The sequence below is a fragment of the Onychomys torridus genome, chromosome 1 (assembly GCF_903995425.1).
Source record: "Onychomys torridus chromosome 1, mOncTor1.1, whole genome shotgun sequence".
In the NCBI taxonomy this organism is placed as follows: domain Eukaryota; kingdom Metazoa; phylum Chordata; class Mammalia; order Rodentia; family Cricetidae; genus Onychomys; species Onychomys torridus.
Genome location: NC_050443.1, coordinates 42,641,535 through 42,663,256, shown reverse-complemented (window position 1 = coordinate 42,663,256; position 21,722 = coordinate 42,641,535). Strand labels below are relative to the sequence as shown.

General features: G+C 35.1%; 1 protein-coding gene across 4 annotated transcripts in view; it reads right to left on the bottom strand.

The window, feature by feature from the left end:
- Positions 1-3,466: 3,466 nt before the first annotated feature.
- Ube3a (ubiquitin protein ligase E3A) overlaps positions 3,467-21,722 on the bottom strand; it is a 90,125-nt gene continuing 71,869 nt past the window's right edge. For all 4 annotated transcript variants that reach the window (XM_036184039.1, XM_036184013.1, XM_036184030.1 and 1 more), the window contains 2 exons: positions 5,086-5,229; positions 3,467-4,063 (listed from right to left, as the gene is read on the bottom strand). In XM_036184039.1, coding sequence (XP_036039932.1) covers positions 3,943-4,063; positions 5,086-5,229 — 265 coding nt within the window. In that variant the 3' untranslated portion in view covers positions 3,467-3,942. The remainder of the gene's footprint in view (positions 4,064-5,085; positions 5,230-21,722) is intronic.

Below are 21,722 nucleotides of genomic sequence, written 5' to 3'. Positions count from 1 at the left end.
TTGGGGACAGTGGGGGAACAGACAAAAAGGCCACATATCATATGACTCCATTAACATGAAATGTCCAAAATAGGCAAATTCATAGGCATATGTAGATGTAGTTGTCAGGGTCTGGGGGTTAAGAACAGGCAGTCACAACTAATGGGTACAGAAAACTTTTTACAGTGATGAAAATGCTCTGGAATTATATATAATGACAACTTCACAACTCTGTGAATATACTATAACCACAAATTTTACACTTTTTAAAAGGGTGAATTTTATACTATCTCAAACAAAGATGAGAGAAAGCACATCTCTTCCATTTTAAAGGTGGATGAGATAAGGTCAATTCTTCCAAAATAAAATCTTTATTACAGACAGTTCCAATCTCTTGATTTTTTAAGTTACAAGCAAACGTTGGGAGAACTCTGCTCAGGATGTCTTCCAAGATGTTACCTACCATCTGTATGGTAATTTCATTAAAACGACCCCGGAGATAAGGTCCAAATCAAGGGAATGGCAGGGCCAAAACTAAACTTGGGAGTCATTTAACTGAATGTTGTAATCTCAACTACTCTGTACTACTATTTTCCTTATTCCTTCCACATCATTTTCTATGGATTTTGGGGAAATTAAAAATAATGAGAATAATGATCTTAGAAAAATAATTAGGATAATGACCCTAGGTCCCATTCATGTCAGCCTAAGAATCTTAATTTGATACTTGTTTTGTTTTGGTGGTTTGTTTTTTTGTTTGTTTGTTTTTGTTTTTTGTTCTTTTTTGCAGGGGGAAGATAACAAATATTAGGTGGTCATATGGGCCTACCCATACCACTAGTCTGGCTGTATGTATATGGTGTATAACCTCTCAAGTTACAGCAATTGACCTATTTTGTGCAAGAACCACGTGCACAGTTACTCAGCAGTCACTGAAAGTTCTCTGCAGAATTTACAGGAATCTGATTTACAAAAAGTCAGAAAATGTTAAATATGACTCACATACATTTACAAAGAACTGCATCTGGAGGACTCCTCCATGAAAATTTGAGGGACTAGTAATAGTAATAGCAGAATGATTTAAGGTGCCAGCTGCCATCTTCCTGGGATAAAGGGAAGTGTGTGGGTAGCATAAAGAAGGTGGCTTCTGATTGCTAGCTACAAGAGAAGGTAGAAAGCAGTCACAAAGACTTGCTTTCAACAATCTAGTCGTTTTCAACTCTCTGACTTCCTTTTCCATGGGCCAACACAATTTAGTGAGTCCAGAATATGAATATGTGTGTGTGTACACACATATACCTAAGAGACTGAAAAATCTATGGTGATCAATGGAATAAGAGGAGAAAAGATAAGAGAAGCAGCAAGTAGAAGTTGCTATTATTATTTTACTCTGGTGGCTGTGGTAAGGGTAGAAAGGATAAAGGTAGTATTAAAATAAGCAAGTAAAGGGAGTAACATCACAAAGTGTAGCCTCAGAAAAACACTTCTTTTTCCAATAGGTTATATAGATTCTTGAGAAAAAATTCCTTAAAACAGGTTTAAGTTTCAGCATAGCCACCTTATGGAAACAGGGAGAGATGCTGCCCAATTAAGAGCATGTGCCACATGTTAACATGAACAAGTTCTCTGAAGCCTCATTTATAGGTTTCCTTTTATATATACCTTCCTATACAGGGATGTATCTCCAAATAAAGCTAAGGTAATTGTAAGTGGATTTGATCACATAATTAACTATAAATCACAATATATACAATCAGACACTCAATTCATTTGCTGCAGCTGCCAAGTCTCCAGAAAAATTTTGCTGCAGGCTGTGCTTTTCTGCTGTAAGTTTGTAATGTTCTACAACAGTAAAAGGTATTCTTTTACTCATAAGATACTGTTTCTTGACATTCTAAGAAAGCAATAATGAAAAGGCAGCCATAACAATGTGGTAACATGCTGAGAAAAACTGAATAGAAGCAAATGAGAGTTTATTTTTTTTCCTCTTAAAACTTTTTAGGGTATTTTTTCCCACTTTCTATTAATATATTGATGTTACTTCTGTCTGATAATCTATATTATCACTTGAAAACTTTCACACAGGTATAATATCACAACTACTTCAATACTGTAGTGATAATAAAACTTGAGAACTAAAGGACACAAATTTCTTCACAAATTTATTTTATAAAATGTACCACTTAGTTTGTCTTCTTAATTACTTTCATAATACGTAAGAAGCACAGTGGATGAGAGAGGCCCTTTAAGATGACTATAGTAACATTTAGGGGTCCTAGAATCAAGGTAGCATACATACCACAATAGTGTTCTAAAGGCTAGCCCAGAAAAAAACCCACATTACCTTATCACAATACGGAAAGCACTGAGTTCTTTTTCCCATTAAGATAGAATTTGTTTTTTTTAAGCCACTGCTTTATTTAGCATTACAGTAAATAATAGTTCTGTGTCAACTACTACAAGAATGAAAAAAAGAAACTCTGACAGACATCATTTTCCCACTTCCAATGATTTGAAAGCTACTTATTTTCACCTGCCAATTTTAAAATATAAGGTTGATTTGCACTAACTGTTAAAACAATCAAGGCACAAGCTCAACAAATTAGCTGCAGCTTGTAGTAAAATGATATACCAGTATGTATCTCCTTAAAAATACATAATTCTTTTATTTTATTATGCAACAAAAGAAATTAACATCACAGACATAGAAGACTAGGAATGGGAAACTACATTAAATATCCAGTAATTTAAGCCTATTTGTACTTTCCTATAGCACATGAAATACTTAACACTTTTTGAAGTAAAATTTATTTTGGGGGATATACAATGTAATTCTCAGGAGTAATAGTTCCATTCACTTGCAGGCCTGCTTACTGTGTGACTAAGTAACACAAGGCACAGTAGCCATCCTTTCTGTTATGCTGCAACACTGATCGTGTGTCTTGGAAAAGAGCTGATTAAACAAGATGATGGCAACACAGGGGAGACTTTGGATTGTCTATTAAAATCTAGGTAATAATAAAGATTCATTTTAAGTGCACTTTTACATGCTTGTTTATACAACAAACTTTCTAATTTTGTTGCAGTAGGCTTGACTACCCTATCATTTGGCCAAATGCACTTTTCCCAGTAAACTTAAAACAACAACAACAAAAACAGAAACAAAAAAATCCCTGTCCTTTCATATACTAAGAGGATTGGCTACTGAAACAGTTCATTGCAAGACACATGAAGACAACGTACTGTGGCATGAGTTGTTTAATTTGTTGTGCTGTTACTAAAGAAAAGTTCTGAGGGCTGTGATTCAAACATTCCAAGTTCTCCCTTCCATCTTTATTGATTCTCAAAATTTTGTACAGAAAACTCTTTGGGGGCTAGAACAGCAGTACTTGCACCACACTGTTTCCAAGACTTCAAGTTTCAAAAGAAAACTGAAAGGAGGAGGAAAAAAAAAAAAAGGTCCTGATTTGAATTAGATACAGGGACAAAAAAAAAAAAAAAAACAAAAAAACCACATACTTGAAGATTACATGGTCTACAAATGGTGGCAATGTTTTCAATGCGAGAGTAGTTTTGTTGGTATATATATTTTAAATACTCAAAAAGGCTCAACCTCAAGCAGTAATAAACACAAGCAAAAGTGATTTAACCCTTAAAATAAATATTCAGAAAAACCTCTCTGTACATACAAGTGAAAGAATATGTAACACTTTCACACAAAAAATAATTATAATAATAATAAAGGATTTGTTCATATATGTAGCTGAAATCTGCTGTTCCAGCCCACAATGTCCCCAATGAAGAAGGGAGGCACAGACATAGATGACTACTGTGGTTCACTATCTTACAGCCTTTTTGTACTGGGACACTATCACCACCAAATTATCCCTCTTACTATGTTTATTAAGTTTTTTAACGTTTTTCTTTTTTTTTTTTTCCTTTTTGTTTTTGTTTTCGTTTTGTTTACAGCATGCCAAATCCTTTGGCATATGTGATGGCCTTCAACAATCTCTCCTTAAGTTTTTCTTTGTTTGAATATTCCGGAAGTAAAAGGACATTAAAGCAAGTATGAGATGTAGGTAACCTAAATAGAAAGAAAAACAGGAAAAAGATTAACTCAGAAAAAAATGTGCTCAGTGTTAAATGCTCCTATTAGATGCTTATCTAGTTGGTTTGTAATGAGAAACTACAGATTAAATACATCATAAAAATTGTACTGTTCATCTACAAAGATCAGTTAGTCTTTATCTTATGAAATAGTGCTAATATGAAGGTGACAGTGATGACAGCAACAATTTGCATTTCTCTAAGTTTATACTCTATGTTAGCTATTGTTTTAGATACTCAGTTATTTAAATCTTCAGACAACAAACATACCAAGATATTACTAAACCCACTTAAAAGCAGAAGTCATTAAATAACTTACTCGCAAGTTGAAAAATAATTCAAACATAGTATTAAAGATTGCAGAGTCTGTGATCTTTAATATTGATTAGAAATGCTCTTTAATATTGATTAGAAATGTAGTTGGCAAAATGAGTGGATGGAAAATATAAATTAATTAAAATTAGAACCATAATGTATCAAATAATGGAGAACAGACAGTAATGAAAATATATCTGTTGATGTATAGCAAAGTCAACATACTTCTAAGGATATATCGTCCAGCCCCATCATAAATTAGTAAGTATTTAATGGGGAAAGGATACAATTAACTGTCAAAATTATGTAACTCAGGATTCTAGAATAAACTTGAAAGAACAAATAATCCACTAAATTTCAGTGTAAGCATTCTAAATAGACTGTTACATAAGATGGTTTTCTGAATAAACAGTAAGACTAAATAAACTAAAAATAAAGGGGAGGGTAAATCATACCAATTTGAGATAACTCTGAACTCATGTAGCTCCACAATTACTTTTTAAGTATGTCAACTTTACAATTGAGTAATAAAGGCAAAATATTCCCTCCACTGATTTTTTTGTTGACTTGGCTATTTCTGTATAATAGAAGAGAACACAGAGGCTAAATGTTGCCTCTGCTCACATGTGTGCAGCATGAGGTGAAAGATTTACAGTAGGTATGAAGTTGCACTTCAATAATTACCTTTCTGTATCTGGGCCATTTTTGGCTATGATCATTTTCAATTTTCCCAGCCCTCCAACAGGTGCTCTGTCTGTGCCCGTTGTAAACTGTAAGAAGAGTCTTTTCTGTTCATCCGTAAATGAATGAACAACTTCCCAGAACTCCCTAATAGGAAAAGATACAATACTAATTTTAATTTGTCATTATTATAAACACAAGCTCATTGTTACTACAACATCATTAAGGACAATTTTACTGTTAATATTAGGGATACCAATATTATCTGGAATATATTTTATTTACCATTATTCCATTACTCTCCTGTTTACTCATTCCTTACTCAACTTTGTGAAGGCAAGGTGGTAACAGACTTAGATTATAAGAAAAACATGAACTGAAGTAAAAAAAAAAAATCAGATGTCATAGCAAGAATATAAATGCACTTTTCATTTAGTGTTTTTGAGCAAGAGTTATAATGATATTTATCCCACATGTAGTAACTACAGGATATATCTGGCTGATTAAAACCTATAAACTAAATTTAATAATGCAATAATCTTTATGTTACTCTAAGTTCAAAAAACAACACAAAAGCTCATAATGAACAATTTTGGTTTGATTCAATTAGCTATCTGTAAAATGAGTATGTTTGAATTAGCTATCCATAAAATGCATATAGCAGTAATTCACAGCTAAGAAAATTAAGATTACAGAAAAAATTCAAAAGTATTTTTAATTTGCAACAGAATATATTTTATGTTTGATATTTAAAGTTCTTTCCACAATAATCTTAGAAGAGGGCTAAATAGATTGCTCAGTGGTTAACAACACTTGTAGTTTAATCTGTCAACTCCTTCATGCTATATTCTGTCACTTCTACTAGCTCCATGACATGTACACCCATCACACACTCAGTCTCTCTCTGTCTCTCTCTGTCTCTCTCTGTCTCTCTCTCTCTCTCTCTCTCACACACACACACACACACACACACACACACAAATGTAACAAAAAATTTAATCTCAAAAGAGACATCATGTTTTTCAAGTCTTTGAGATTCTATCCTTTGACATTCTGGTATACTAGTTTTATTATCCAAATGTTCATATATATATATTGCTGTAAACCATTATTCTGACATTAATCATATTATTTCCAAAATTTCAATATGCAAAAGTTTTATCAGATTTCCTGGCTGTCTCCAATCTCTTGTCATGATTCCTGTAAAACTAATACGCACCTAGAGAAAATAATAATGGTCACAGTGACCAGGTCTAAATTAACAAAATCCTCAGAGGTCCATAAAATCTACTTAATGAAAACAATACTGAAAGAGATCTCCTTTTCATGTTATACCCTACACTAAAATCTTTTAATTAAAAAATACATGTTTAGAAAGCTCAAAAGAAAGTATCAAATAGATCACATCCTATTCACATTCTCCAAAATCTATTCAGATCAAAGAGAGAGACAGAGACAGAAAGAATGTAATAAAAATCTATGCCAAGAATAAAACTAGGACATCAAGTAATAAATCTCCAAAGACAGAAGAAGATAAACAGAGTTAGGGGCCATACTAGGACCAAACAAAATGGCAGGCATAGGAAGTTGTAAAGAAAGGAGTGGCAAAGTTTTTCAAAAGGGATAGATATGACTGATTAAAGGGATTTGAACTAAAATAAGATGCAGTTAAAAACCTAGAGAGCACTGGATTGTGTAAATCAGAAACAAATGTTAATGGAACAGTGTACAGCAGTAAAAGGGACCCCCATCAACAGAGAAACCACTTAAAGTCACTCTAGAATACTTTGCTCCGCCATGACATTTATTAACAGCAGGTCCAGGCAAAAAAAATATAAAAAAAGTAAATGAGAAAAAAAAATGTAATTTTAAATACAAATACAAATATTATTAGTAGTCCTACAAATAAGAAACAAAGCTTCCTGGCATAGGAAAGTACATTAGAAAGACTGAATCATGAATAATTTAAACTTTAACATGAAAAGTTTAGCCACAAAAAATGTCATGGATCAAAAATAAAGAGATGAATAAATTAAAATGGAAATGAAAATACTCAAAAATTCTGAAGCACTATGCATAGGAACTCTGGAAATAATAGATGATTTATGAATGAAGTGAGTAAAGGAGAAAAAAGGAATCATTTCTATTTGACAATCATCCAATAGTAGATATCAGTCTCGAAACAAAAAACAAGATGGGTACAGGTAAGGGAGGGGGAGAAAGAAAGAGGAGATAAAATAATTGAAACTAAAGAAATGCATATCAAAGTAGAATAGAAAAAAAATGTTGAGTACATTGACAAAACCTTCCACTTAGTAAAAACTCTAATAAATGAAAATAAATGGCAATGTAGAGGCAACACTGTAAATTTTTCTATCATAAGGACCAATGTCTTTAATGTTAAGAAAAGGCAAAGGGAAAGGATATGTGAAAGATATTCCTATAATTAATTCAGCACTTATGAGGTGGAAGCAAAAGTTAAGCCTGGGCAAGATCTTGTCAAAACAAACAAACAAAAAGAAAAAAGATCAATGACTGAACAGTAATATTAAAAATATTAATATTAAAAATACAGGTAGTTAATACAGTGTCCATGTATTAGAGAAAAAAAAATACATGTCCATTTAGATTTAAAAACTACATTGCATCAATATTCTGTGGCAGTAGTAGGCAAGCAAAAATGTTACAAACGTAACTTCTACATTAATGAGGGATTGCTTCTGAGATATACTTAAAAGAAGATTATTTCTAGGTTTCTTCCTTGACAAGTCCTACCAGCAATAACATTCAATAGTAAATCATATTCCTAAATGCAATTCTCTAATCATTTCTTTTGACAATGCTTAATTCCAGGGTAGAGGACAGTAATGTTCAAGATAAGCCAAAATTTCAAACTTTATATGTTTGGTTGTGAGCCTAGCCTTTAACGGCTGAGCCATCTCTCCAGCCCGCCAACTTTAATAGAGTCATGTGTTGTTAAAAATACAGTCCTAAAACACATACACTACAGAAAAAAAAAAAAAAAATCCACGAATTCATAGTATTTGAACACAAAATAACCTAACATTATTTAAATGACCACGTTATCTCTTCATTTTCTCAAATTTAAATACATTTAATTTTACCTTTTCAACAGACTCCTTTCTTAAAGCAATAAAACAGTACTTGCTGATACAAAAAAGGACAGGAAAATAGGAGAATGACAGATGTAAAATGATCAGATAAAAGGAAACTGTTTCCTTAAATCGACATTTTTTGTAATCTCAGGTTAAATGGTGAAATAATGGACTAAGGAAAGACAGACAAAAATAAGATACATACAAGGCAAAGAACTATCGATCACAGCTATTTTGCTTTAGCTCTACAATATGTCAACAGAACAAATTTAATTAGGAAAATCAGAGACCTACATTAATGTTTTATTTTTCTTAGTCTGTTCCAAATAAGAAAGAAGGAAATAAGGAAGGAATTAGGGGGCAATGAATTAGCCAAGCAGTGTTGTTATGGTTCCTGCCCTGACACCCTTCAATGATGGACTGTGAACTGGATGGGTACAAAAATATACAAGGCTTCATAAGCCCAAACCACATACAGCAAATATGAATATTTCACTTAAAAGAAAGTTTGCTTCTCATAATAAGATACATCTTCTAAAGTCAAAAAGGCAGTCTTCAAGGTGACAGGGAGGTTTAAAGGTAAATTTGCTGAAATGGAGAAACGAAGACAGAAAGAATTAAAGGAATGAACATGCAGAAGGGAGCAGGATGTGATTTTATAAAAAGAAAAAGGGGGCGGGGCAGTGGTGGCGCACACCTTTAATCCTGGCACTCAGGAGGCAGAGGCAGGCGTATCTCTGTGAGTTCAAAGCCAGCCTGGTCTACAGAGTGAGATCCAGGAAAGGCACAAAGCTACACAGAGAAACCCTGTCTCAGGAAAAAGAAAAGAAAAGAAAAAAGGGGGGAAGGTGAATTAGTAAATAGCTGAGCAAATTAAGAACATAATACAGGAAGTAAAACTGTCATCAGAGGAAGGAGATGATTCACTGCTTTTAACAGTGGTACCTGTCAAATCATACATCTAGAAAAGGTAATTTGGGAGATCTAGAGACAGAATTAAGAAAAGAACTGAAGACCTAGGGCAACAAAGACAGAAAAATTGAAAGATGCAAGCTGAAGAAGAAACATGACATTTTAAGTGAAGAGTACTTTTGAAGAGGCTAAGAGGAAAATTGTTGATTGAGGGAATAAAGCAAACACACACACACACACACACACACACACACACACACACACACACACGTAAAAAGCATAGCCCTGAAAAACTCAACACTCAGTTTTGACAAAACAGAAAGGCAAAGAAAAAACGTCAAAAAAGAAAACAGATGAGACTGAAAGGAGACTGAAGAAGAAAAAACCTCATCTACTGAATCAAGGAGAGAAGCAAGGTATTGGATGATTCCAGAGATGTCTAAAACAACTTCATATAATAAGACAGCTGGAAATTATTTTTTAAGAAAATTAAAGCCAAAAATGGAGAAAGAAGAATAATTAACAGAGGAACAACAGGAATATAAGCTAGAAACAGATAACAAACAAAAACAACAGAGAACTAAGACAAGAAATGGGAAAAGAGGAAGAAAATGAAACCTTTTGCCTGAGCAGAGAATATGAAGAACTAATCAAATTAAAAGGCAATAGTTCTATTTACATTAAAAACCCTAAAAAAGGTTTGAAAAACATTAATGGCTCTGAAAAATAAACACAGAAAAGAATAAGCAAAAAGGACTGCAATTGAATTTGAAATTAAAGAGAAACAGAAAACTTTCATAAGGCAAATGGATCCAGAACTTGCAAAGAAATGAAGCTCTATTTATTCATAAGGTGAGCATGAAAACCGTATTTGAACAAACAGCTAAGGAAAGAGAAGCACAAAGAAGAATTGAAAAATAAGAGTTACTAACTCAGTTTGAAATAAAATAAACTGAAGTAGTCCCATTTAAAATAAAAAGTTGAGAAAAAAGGGAAGTAGCACTATGATTGACTTCACTGTGTAAGATGAAGAGCAAATCAAATCAGAAGCTCAATGGTTCAAACAGCTGGAAAAACAAAAACATATCAATTGTACAAGGATAACCCTTAGATTTAAAGTAATGGAAGCACCAGAGCCAGAGATTCCAAGGTGATCAGAGAGAGAAATATTGCAGGATGGAGAATATGGCCAGTAGATCGAAAGGAGAAGCTTATTGGTATTATTTACCAGAAGAAGGAAGAACGTATGTGTAAACTAAACAAATATAAATGTTGTGTAGCTAGCTAGTTAGTACTTCTATTTTTATTGTACAAAGTAAAAACTGACGCTTGATCTTTTAGTCTACTAAAATGTTTTCTCCACAGGGGTGGGAGAAATCATTTGTCCCTTTTCGAGTAGACAACAGATGGGCTTCCTTTCCTTCCCCCTTCAGTATATTCTCTAACTTTCTTACTATATACATCTTTTCTATGAGGGGGCCGAAAAGTAAACAAACAAACAAATAAGGACCAGAGGTACCACTATATTGACTTGCTAATTACTTTCTCTAAGTCTTCAATAGAAGTTCAACTAAAGAATAGACATTCTTCTACAAATGAACATCAGATTTATCATTATGCTGTATAGAAGTCAAGGAAGTATTTGACAAGGGTAAAAATTTACTCATTCTCTCAGAATTTAAAACACAGGCTGTGAATTTCCTATGATTACAGCAATTATACTTACAGTATATATTAGATTGAATTAAAAATTAATTTATGAGCATTTACATGAAAAATTAATCTAACATAACAGATAATGACAATGGACCCTATCAATATGAATGACCCCTTTTTACCATAATAGTATGTAATTTTGACTGCTACAGTTTCAAAGTCTTTCTGAAGAAGATATACTGATGAAATAGAGTATCATTCTTTTCACAGGAAAGGAGCATGGAAAGCAACAACAACAAATCAAAAGTGACTTTTAAGAAACAATTGCCAAACAGCTTGCAGCTTTAAAAACATGTACAGCATGTAATATTCACAAATGTATAGTGTGGTCCTGCTGAACACATTACAAAAACACTTTGTATTTCATGGAGGAGCAAAGACTTCCAAATAATTGAAGGCCTCAAGATCTAAGAGCATTAGATACAGGAAAAAGTAATACAATTTTTAATTTAAAATTCGGGAAGTAGACCTGGAGAGGTTGTTCAGTGGTTAAGAGTACCCACTGCTGTTGCAGGGGTCCCAGGTTGGATTTACAATACCTACACTGAGGGCTCACAACCATCTTCAACTCTAGTGCTAGGGGATCTGACTCCTTCCTCTGGCCTCAGCAGACACTGCACACACGTTGCATAAACACATGTAGGCAAGCCACCCATATACATAAAATTAAAAAACAACGCTATCTTTAAAAATAAGTCTATAAATAATGTTATTGTGTTCGATTATTGAGTTGTCTCATATTTTAATTTACTGAAAGATAATTTTATTCTACAATGTAAATTGGTAATAAAGTTACTTTTTAAAAAAAGAAATGAAAAACAAAACTGGGGATTAAAATAAAACATCACACACATTTTATTAAATATTATATGCATGAGAACTTTGTCCATTTGGAAGATATCAACAAGAGATGAAAACTATAAAAACGTGAAAACTAAGGCTACAAACATAATAAACTAAAACTAAAAATTTGAAATAACAGAGTCTATGAAAGAAAAACTAGTTCAGAAATGCAAAGTATGGAAGACATTAACAGAAAGCTTTAAAAGATGTGAAAAAACTAAGGTATAAATAGAAATAAATTTTTAAAATCATGCCAAATATAAAGAAACTAAAGCTAAATTTAAAAATATACATTAAGGGCAAACATAAAAAATTTGTAATCTTTTAAAACCTAAGACAGAAAGGTTAAAAATCAAAGAAGTTGCATCATGCTAGACATTCTTTCTGGTTACTAAGCACTGAAGATGGTTCTGCTCTCACTAGCTCTGTCCCTGAAATGCTATCCATTGAGCATTAGAGACCCTTAAGTAAGCCTAAGATAAACACATGGACTGGGAACCCCAGCAGCCAGTCAGCAGGCATGACTACTGTAGTTCTGCCACTCCATCACCTTCCCTGCAGCATCAAAGGCCCCCCAAGGCACAGGCTCCACCTACACCAATTGAAGGAAGAGCAGCCCCTGAGGCACAGACATCATCTCTATCAATTGGAGGAAGAGTCAACACCTGTACCTATAATTACTCCAAACCCAGCAGTGTAAGAATACATTCAACAACATAAAAGTATGGCACCACCACAACAACCTAGTGGTTCTGTAACAGCAAGACCTGAACATCCAAGTGAGGATGAAGCAGGAAAAAAAAAAAAATCTTAAAAATAACTTCATGAAGAGAGGCAAGAAGGATTATATGAGCAAAGGGTGGTCAAGATCATGATGGGGAAATCTACAGAGACAAATGAACCAAGCTCACAGGAACTCACAAGCTTTAGAAGGAATCTGCATGGGAACTAGGCCCTCGGCATATAGGAGACAAGCTGTGTAGCTAGGTCTGTTAGAGGGACCACTGGTGGTGGGATCAGGATCTATCACTGGTGCATGAGCTGGCTTTCTGGAGCCCAATACCAATGGTGGGACTCCTTGCTCAGCCTTGATGCAGGGGGAAGGGGCTTGGTCCTGCCTCAACTGAATGTAGCAGGCTTTGCTGACTCCCCATGGGAGGCCTTACCCTTTTGGAGGAGGAGATGAGGAGTGGGTCAAAGAGGGGAAGGCTGGGGGAGAGGGGAGCAGAATGAGGGATGAGAGGGGGATCTGTGGTCAGTTGGTACGAAAAATGAATTAAAGAAAATTAAAAAAAAAATCATGAAAATAAGAGGCCCTTAAAGAGGAAATGAAAAATTCACTTGAAGAAATGGAGGAAAAGACAAACAAAAAAATTGGAAGAAATCAATAAATCTCTTAAAGAAAGCCAAGAAAAAACAATCAAACAGGTGAAGAAAACAGTTCAAGACTTGAAAACTGAAATAGAGGCAATAAAGAAAACACAAACTGAGGGAATGCTGGAAATAGAAAATCTGAGTAAATAAAACAATGAACTACAGATGCAAGCATAACCAACAATGCAAGAGATGGAAGAGAGAACCTCAGGTGTTGAAGATATATTGGTCAAAGAAAATATTAAATCCAAAAAATTTTTAACACAAAACATTCAGGAAATCTGGGACACCATGAAAAGGCCAAAAGAAGGAGAATTCTAGCTAAAAGGCACAGAAAATATATTCAACAAAATCACAGAAGAAAACTGTCCCAACCTAAAGAAGGACATGCCTGTGAAGATACAAGAAGCATACAGAATACCAAATAGACTAGACCAAAAATAAAAAAGAACCCTCGCCATATAATAAAACACTAAACATGGAGGATAAAGAAAGAATATTAAGAGCTGCAAAGGTAAAAGCCCAAGTAACATATAAAGGAAAACCTATCAGAATTATACCCAACATCTCAAAGGAGATTATGAAAGCCAGAAAGTCCTGGACAGACATTTTTCAGACACTGGGAAACCACGAATGCCAGCCCAGATTATTATACCCAGCAAAACATTCAATCACCATGGACAGAGAAAATAAGATATTCCATAATAAAACCAGATTTAAACAATACCAATCCACAAATCCAGCCCAACAGAGAGTATGAGAAGGAAAAACTCAACCCAAGGAAGTTAGCAGCACCTAGAAGAAGGACATTTTCATATTCATCACCAAAAAAAAAAACCCCATCAACATGAAGGCCCCAAATATAAGGGCACCCACATTTGTAAAAGAAACATTACTAAAGCTTTAAACACACATCAAACCCCACACACTAATAGTGGGAGATTTCAACACCCCACTCTCATCAATGGATAGGTCTGCCAGTCAGAATCTTAACAGAGAAATAAGGAAACTAACAGATACTATGACTCAAATGACCTTAAGAGACAGCTTTAGAACATTTCACCCAAACACAAAAGAATATACCTTCTTCTCAGTACCTTATGGAACTTTCTCTAAAATCGACCACATACTTGGTCATAAAGCAAATCTCAACAGATACAAAAAAAAAAAAAAAATTGAATAACCCCCTTTATCTTATCAGATCACCACCGCTTAAAGTTAGAATACAATACAAATCACATAAAGCCTACAATCTCATGGAAACAGAACAACTGAACTGAATTACCACTGGTTCAAGGAAGAAATTAAAAAAATTAAAGATTTCCTAGAATTCAATGAAAATGAGAGCACAACATATCCAAACTTAAGGGACACAGAGAGCTGTGCTAAGAGTATAAAGTTCATAGCACTAAAGACCTGCAATAAAGAAGTTGGAGAAATCTCACACTAGCGACTTAAACAGCGCACCTGAAAGCTCTAGAACAACAACAACAACAAAGCAAACTTACCCAGGAAGAGTAGACAACAGGAAATAATCAAACTGAGGGTTGAATCAATAAATAGAAACAAAGAGTTGGTTCTTTGAGAAAATCAGGGAGGGAGACACCATGATAGATGAGGACATCATGGGAACAGGAAGTGGCAGGGTGCCGAGGAGGCTCTCAGGAATCCACAATGATGACCCCACCTTGGAGTGCTGGCAGTGGTCTAGAGGATACCTGGACTGGTCTACTCTGGTGACCAGTCTAGTGAATACCCTAACTGTCATCATCAAGCCTTTGTCCAGTGACTGATGGAGGCAGATGCAGAGATCCATGGCCAGGCGACAGGCTGAATCCAATCCATAGGAGAGAGGAGTAATTCTGCAGGCGGGGGACATAGAGAACATGATGGGAAGATATACAGAGATGACCAGCCACACTAGTGGAAGTCTATGAACTCTAGACTAGTGGCTGTGGAGCCCCCATGGGACTGGACTAGGCCCTCTGGATATGGAGGAAGATAGTTGTTTGGCTTGAACTGTTTGGGGGGCACCCAGGCAGGGGGATCGGGATCCGTCCTTGGTGCATGGGCAGGCTTTTGGGAGCCCTGTGCCTGTGGTGTGACAGCTAGTGCAGCCTTGGAGCAGTGGGAAGGGGCTTGGACATGCCTAGGCTCAGTGTGCCGGGCTCTGCTGAGTCCCCATGGGAGACCTTGATTCGGGGGATGTGGGGTGGCTTGGGAGGGAGGGCTAAGGGGTAAGAGGAGGGAGGAGGGAGGAGGGTGGGATTTGTGGGTGGTATGTAGAGTGAATAGAAAATTTAATAAAGAAAAATGAAGAAAAAAAAATCAACAAGATAGACAAACTCTTATCCAAACTAACCAAAAGGCAGAGAGAGAATATCCAAATTAACAAAATCAGAAATGAAAAGGGGGACATAACAACAGCACTGAGGAAATTCAGAGAGTCATCAGGTCATACTTCAAAAACCTTTATTCCACAAAAATTGGAAAATGTAAAAGAAATGGACAATTTTCTGGATAGGTACACTTACCAAAATTAAATTAAGATCACATTAACAATTTAAATAGACCTATAACTCCCAAGGAAATAGAAGTAGTCATTAAAAGTCAAACAAAAAATAAAAACAAAAAAACCAAAAAAAACAAACAAACAAAAAAAGCCAGGGCCAGATGATTTCAGTGTAGAATTCTACCAGAATTTCAAAGAATAGCTAATACCAAGACTCCACAAATTATTCCACACAATAGAAACAGAAGGAACATTGTCAACCACTTTTTATGAGGCTACAGTTACCCTGATACCCAAACCACACAAAGATACAACAAAAAAAGAGAATTACAGACCAATCTCCCTCATGAACATTGATGCAGAAATACTCAACAAAATACTGGCAAACCAACTCCAAAAACAGATCAAAAAATTCATTCACCATGATTAAGTAGGCTTCATCCCAGAGATGCAGGGATGGTTCAACATACAAAAATCTGTCAATGTAATCCACCACATAAACAAACTGAAAGAAAAAAAAAAAAAAAACACATGATCATCTCATTAGATGCTGAAAAAGCCTTTGACAAAATCCACCACCCTTTCATAATAAAGGTCTTGGAGAGATCACATATACAAGGAACATACCTAAACATAATAAAAGAAATTTACAGCAGGCTGACAGCCAATATCAAACTAAATAGAGAGAAAATTCAGTGATTCCACTAAAACAAGGAACAAGACACAACTGTCCACTCTCTCCATATCTATTCAAAGTTCTAGCTAGAGCAATAAGACAACAGAAGGAGATCACGGGGATACAAATTGGAAAGGAAGAAGTCAAACTTTCGCTATTTGCTGATAATATGATAGTATACATAAGTGAAATCAAAAATATGAGCGGGGTTGGGGGTCAACATCATGATGGATAAACCCACAGAGACAGCTGACCCAAGCTAGTGGGAGCTCACGGGCTCTCAACTAACAGCTGAGAAACATGCATGGGACCAAACTAGGTCCTGAATGTGGGTGACAGTTGTGTGGCTTGGTCAGTTTGGGGGGCGGGAGCTAGAGTGGGATGAGGATTTATCCCTAGTGCATAAACTGGTTTTTTGGAGCCCATTCCTTATGGAGGGATATCTTGCTCAGACTTTATGCAGGGTGAAGGGGCTTGATCCTGCCTCAGTTTGATATGCCAGACTTTGTTGACTCTCCACTGGGAGGCCTTATGCTCCTTGAGGACTGGTTGGGGGGTAGGGTGGAGTAGGAAGAGGAAGAGGCGAGGGAGGGGAAAGTGGTTGGTGTGAAAATTGAAAAATAAAGAAGAAAAGAATCAGAAATGGGGAAAACAAAACAAAACAGAAAAAAACACATGAACTGAGATACTGCTAGGGGCACCAGCAACAGGGAACCTACAACTAGCTACACAAAGTACATATTCTGTAACATACAAATAGCTGGAGAATGTTCTTCCTCTACTTAAAGACAAGATATATACATAGCGAAGTTGAGAAACGACTTTGCAAGCAGCACCAGAAGGGACTTGGCAGAGCCTGAGCAAAATGAGATTAAAACAACAATACAAATGAGAACCAAAATGTAGGAACATCAGATAGTCAGTGGAACAATTTACAAAAGTGAACTACCCTAACAGAATGACTGCCTATTAAATAATTTAAATGGGATCATGAGTCTCTTAACAGCTGAAATGTTCAAGATATGATTAAAAAACAACAACTTCCTATCAATTACTATTCATGGTATTGGAAGGTATCTGCATACTACCAAAAGAAAGGTAAACATCAATCAGATACAAACCCTTTGATCTACAACAATGATCTGCTGCAAGATACACTGGTGAAATAATGGTACAAAGTTTGTGGGAATAACCATCAAATACCTGAATTGAATTAAGGAAGGCCTCCTCCATGAGCTGGAATCCATACCCAACATTGCTCAGGGGGCTATGAACCTGAGACTAAATAGCCTAAGAACCTAGGGGAAAACCAAGTACTACTGTTCTGCTAACGGAATGTAGCAGTAAAATGTCTCCAAACAACATTCTGCTACACTCATAGAGCTGTGCTGTGCTCAGCCACCATCAGAGAAGCTTCCTCCTGAAGCAGAAAGGAACAAATACAGAGACCTGCAGCCAGAAAATATGCAGAGTGAGACTTTGGAACACTCAGCTCTAAAGGGGATGTCTTCATCAAATCACCTCCCCACTGGGCTCATAGAACTCTATGGAGGGGGAAACAGTGTTAAGAACCAGAGAGGAATGGAGGACACTAAGGAATCAAGGCCTTTTTGATACAAGAGAGCTGATGCACATATGAACTCAGAGACTGTGGCAGCATGCACAGAGCCTGTCTGGTATGCACCAGATGTGGTCCTCGAGCTGAAAGGAGAAGTGAACACACACAACCATCCCTAACCTAGAAGCAATCTCCAACTGATAGCCACTTGCAAATGAAAAACTGGTTTTCTCCCAGGGAGTCTCAATGGGGAAACAAACTACTCATATGGGTGGGCCCCATGTCCATCAGTAGATGACTAACACAAACCTTACTCACCAGCATCTAGAGGTTCTTCACCTCATAATGGTAAGTCAGGGGGTTTCCCTCCCTACTTAAAGAGCCTCTAATTATGTATTATGGCTTTATGTTTCGGGTTTTATAAGATTGAGTATGCAAACATGTGTCTCTACATCTCTATGTGTTTCTTGTCCCTTTTTTCTTTGGCTCTTTTTCTTGGTTTTGTCATATTCCAATTTTTTACATTTATTTTCATTTATTTTTATATTATTCCTTAGATGCCTGTTTGATTTCTTACAAGAGAAAGAAAAGGTGTGATGCAGGATAGGTGGGAGGACCTGGGAGAAGTAGGGAGAGGGTGAAATTGTAACCAGAATATATTATATGGGAAAAAAAAAACTATTTTAGATAAAATAAAACAACAATAACAAAACCCTCAAAAGACAAAAACAAAACAAAAATAGTAGCATACCAGAAACCAGGAAATGAAAACAAATACCAACACAGATATCAACAAAATGTTTGAATTATCTGATAAGGTTCTTTAATACAATTTAAGAAGTAATTATAAGCTTGGTCTCAGAAATAAAAAATAACACATAAGAAACATGTCATATTAATATTTATTCCTGACTAAAGCATACATTATTTCAGCACTAAAATTAAAAGACAATGCTAGGAGAAACTAATGCATAATAAATGGAAAGGTCTATGTCATGCTTGAGGTTTAGAGAATCCAAACTGGTGAAAATGACAATTCTCCGTGGTGATGTATTGTGTCGCCCAATATAATCTGTCTCCCAATAAAATTTACTTGAGGATCAGAGGAAAAGGCCAGCCTAGTACCCATAGAAGTCAGACAATAGTAGAATACATCTTTAATCCTATCATTTGGCAGGCAGGGATCTGTCTGGATCTCTGAGTTCAAGGCCACACTGGGAAATGTGTCAGGCATGGTGGCACATGCCTTAAATTCCAACACTAGTTAACCATTGAGGTCTGTTGGTCTGTACAGACAGAAAGAAAGTGACAGACCTGGGCAGGAAGAGGAAGTGATGTAGCTGTACAGAGAGAGCAAATCAGACTTAGAACAGCAAGGTATATAGGCAAGTGTAGACAGGAAGTAGCTTGCTCTTTGGAAGCTGCGGAGTTGGTGAAGTGAGGTTAGCTGTGGCTTTCCCTATTTCCCTGATCTCTCAGGTAAATTTTATTGGGAGACACAGTATATTGGGGGACACAATACATCACCACAATTCTCAGATTGATTTATTCAATCAAAGTAATCAAAATCAAAATCTCAAAGGAATTTTACTCCATGTAAAATTCAGAAACAGACTTAATATTTCTATGGAAGTAAAGATAGTAAAAGGAATTGAGAACAAGGAAAAAGTAAAGGTGGTCACTCACACCTTCTGATTTAAAGACTTGTTCTATAAATGCAAAGAATAAACAAGATGTGAATGTGACCAAAAGACCTAAGAATACTCAGAATCAAATCTAGAATTAACAAATAATTCATTTTCAACAAAAAAGAAATTCCATGGGGAAAAGAAAGCTACAAGCTACAAACTAGAAGAACACATGTATAACATGTTAGTAACAATCTTTTATCAAGAATATATTTTAAAAGAATAAAATCATAATCAGTGAAAAACGGGGAAGACAATGAACAAAGTAATGGCAAAAAAAAAAAAGTGAAGCCACCTCAACATCATGAGTCATCAGAGATATGCAAATTTAAACTACAACTGAGATTTTATTTCACATTCCTCCAAGAGAACTAAAGAACAACATGACCAAAGACTAAAAGAGATAATAGAGCTGAGAGCTGACACTGCTGGTCATCCTAAGGTGAAATGGTACCATCATTTATCAAAAACATTCTTGCAATGCTTCTTAAAGCTAAAAAGCTTAAAACACAAGCCTCTACCTTCTATGTTTGTACAAGAGAAATGAAAAACTGCAACAATAAGACTGTATAACTTTATTTGTAATAGTTCTAACCTCAAGAAAATCCAATTGCCATCAATAATAAAAGAATGGATAAGCAAACATCATACATTCATCTAAAATATTACTTTGTCATAAAAAACTCACAATGTAAATTAGTATAATAACATGAATAGATTTAAAAAATGACTCCATATATATTTCATATTATATTTCATATAACAACCATGATACCCAAAAAAAATAAGAAAGAAAGGAAAAAAAAACCCACTTTGACAGAAATCTAAACAGTGATTGCCCACAGGAACAGGAATTAACTGGAAAGAGCCACAGGAACTTGGATAATAGTCTGTTGTTACAAAGGTGTAATTATCTGAATCTCCAAACTGTTCAGTAAAGTTCTGCATGTTTCACTGTACCTAAAAGCTACCTCACACATCAGTATCATCATTATCACCAAGGCCATAGTCATAATGTTTAGAGAACCACTGTTTAGAGAGCAATTAAGCTATTATAAGATTTTGGTAAACAAAAAATTAGTAATGAGAAAGACTCATTTATCATGAAAGGTCTATAATATATATCTCTAATTCTAGAAAAGCAAATATTGATGAGCACTACAGATAATACTTATCAATACTCAAGTAATAAAATGTGGTCTAAAAATAACAATATTATCATCTGATAGTACCAAATGTATTAACAAAGTAGCCTATCTTCATCCAGGGCAAAAATTACTAAAAGGCAGAGATGGTTAAGTTTAAAGTATCTCTAAAAGGAAGTACAAATAAAAACTTATTAGGTAGGGAAGAAATCAAATACAAAGCTGAATCAAGCCTTTAGAGTTGAAATTATCCATTAAAAGATAAATTGCTGGGGCTGGAGAGATGGATCAGCAGTTAAGAGGATTGGCTGCTCTTACTGAGGACCTGGTTTCAATTCTCAGTATCCACACAGCAGCTCACAACTGCCTACAACTACAGAATCTGACATCCTCATGCATATATACATGTAGGCAAAACACCGATATACATAAAACTTAATTAATCAAAAAAATAGCTATTTCTAATCTCAAAAAGGGGATGGAACATTAGAAAAAAATCTCTTAAGTAGAAAGAAGGAAACAGGTAGAACTTTTCCAAATGAAAAATACATGCATAAAACCTTACTTGTGCATTCTGATTTTATAAATTCTGAATACATGAGATAATTATTAACAACATACCAGTATTGTAAGATTTTAGGGCAAAGGGGAATATCAGAGGATTATTTTAGTGTTTGACTCCTACTAAATATAAATTCCAATGAATGTTTTCACTGTATTTATAGTGACAAAAAAAAAGTTGAAGTAGTTTCAAAGGATTTAAGATACCATAAACTGTTAAATTTGAACCTTTGTTACTGCTGTACTTTTCTTGCCATTAAAGCCTGAATTCACAGATAATCTTAAGATATGCATGACATAAGACTGGAATTGTTACAAAAGCATAAAACTTGGATTTCTAAGATAATTTTATTCACAAATAACAGTCCAAGATACTTCTACTGATCTAAAGTGAAATGTACTGTAATGCTAGTTTTCTCATATTAATTCTCTGAGAAAGCCTATCTTGGATCAAGATTACTGCAGAGATATAATATATATATTTATGATAATTATAGTATTATATGATAATTACAATAATAATAATGTCATGATATTCC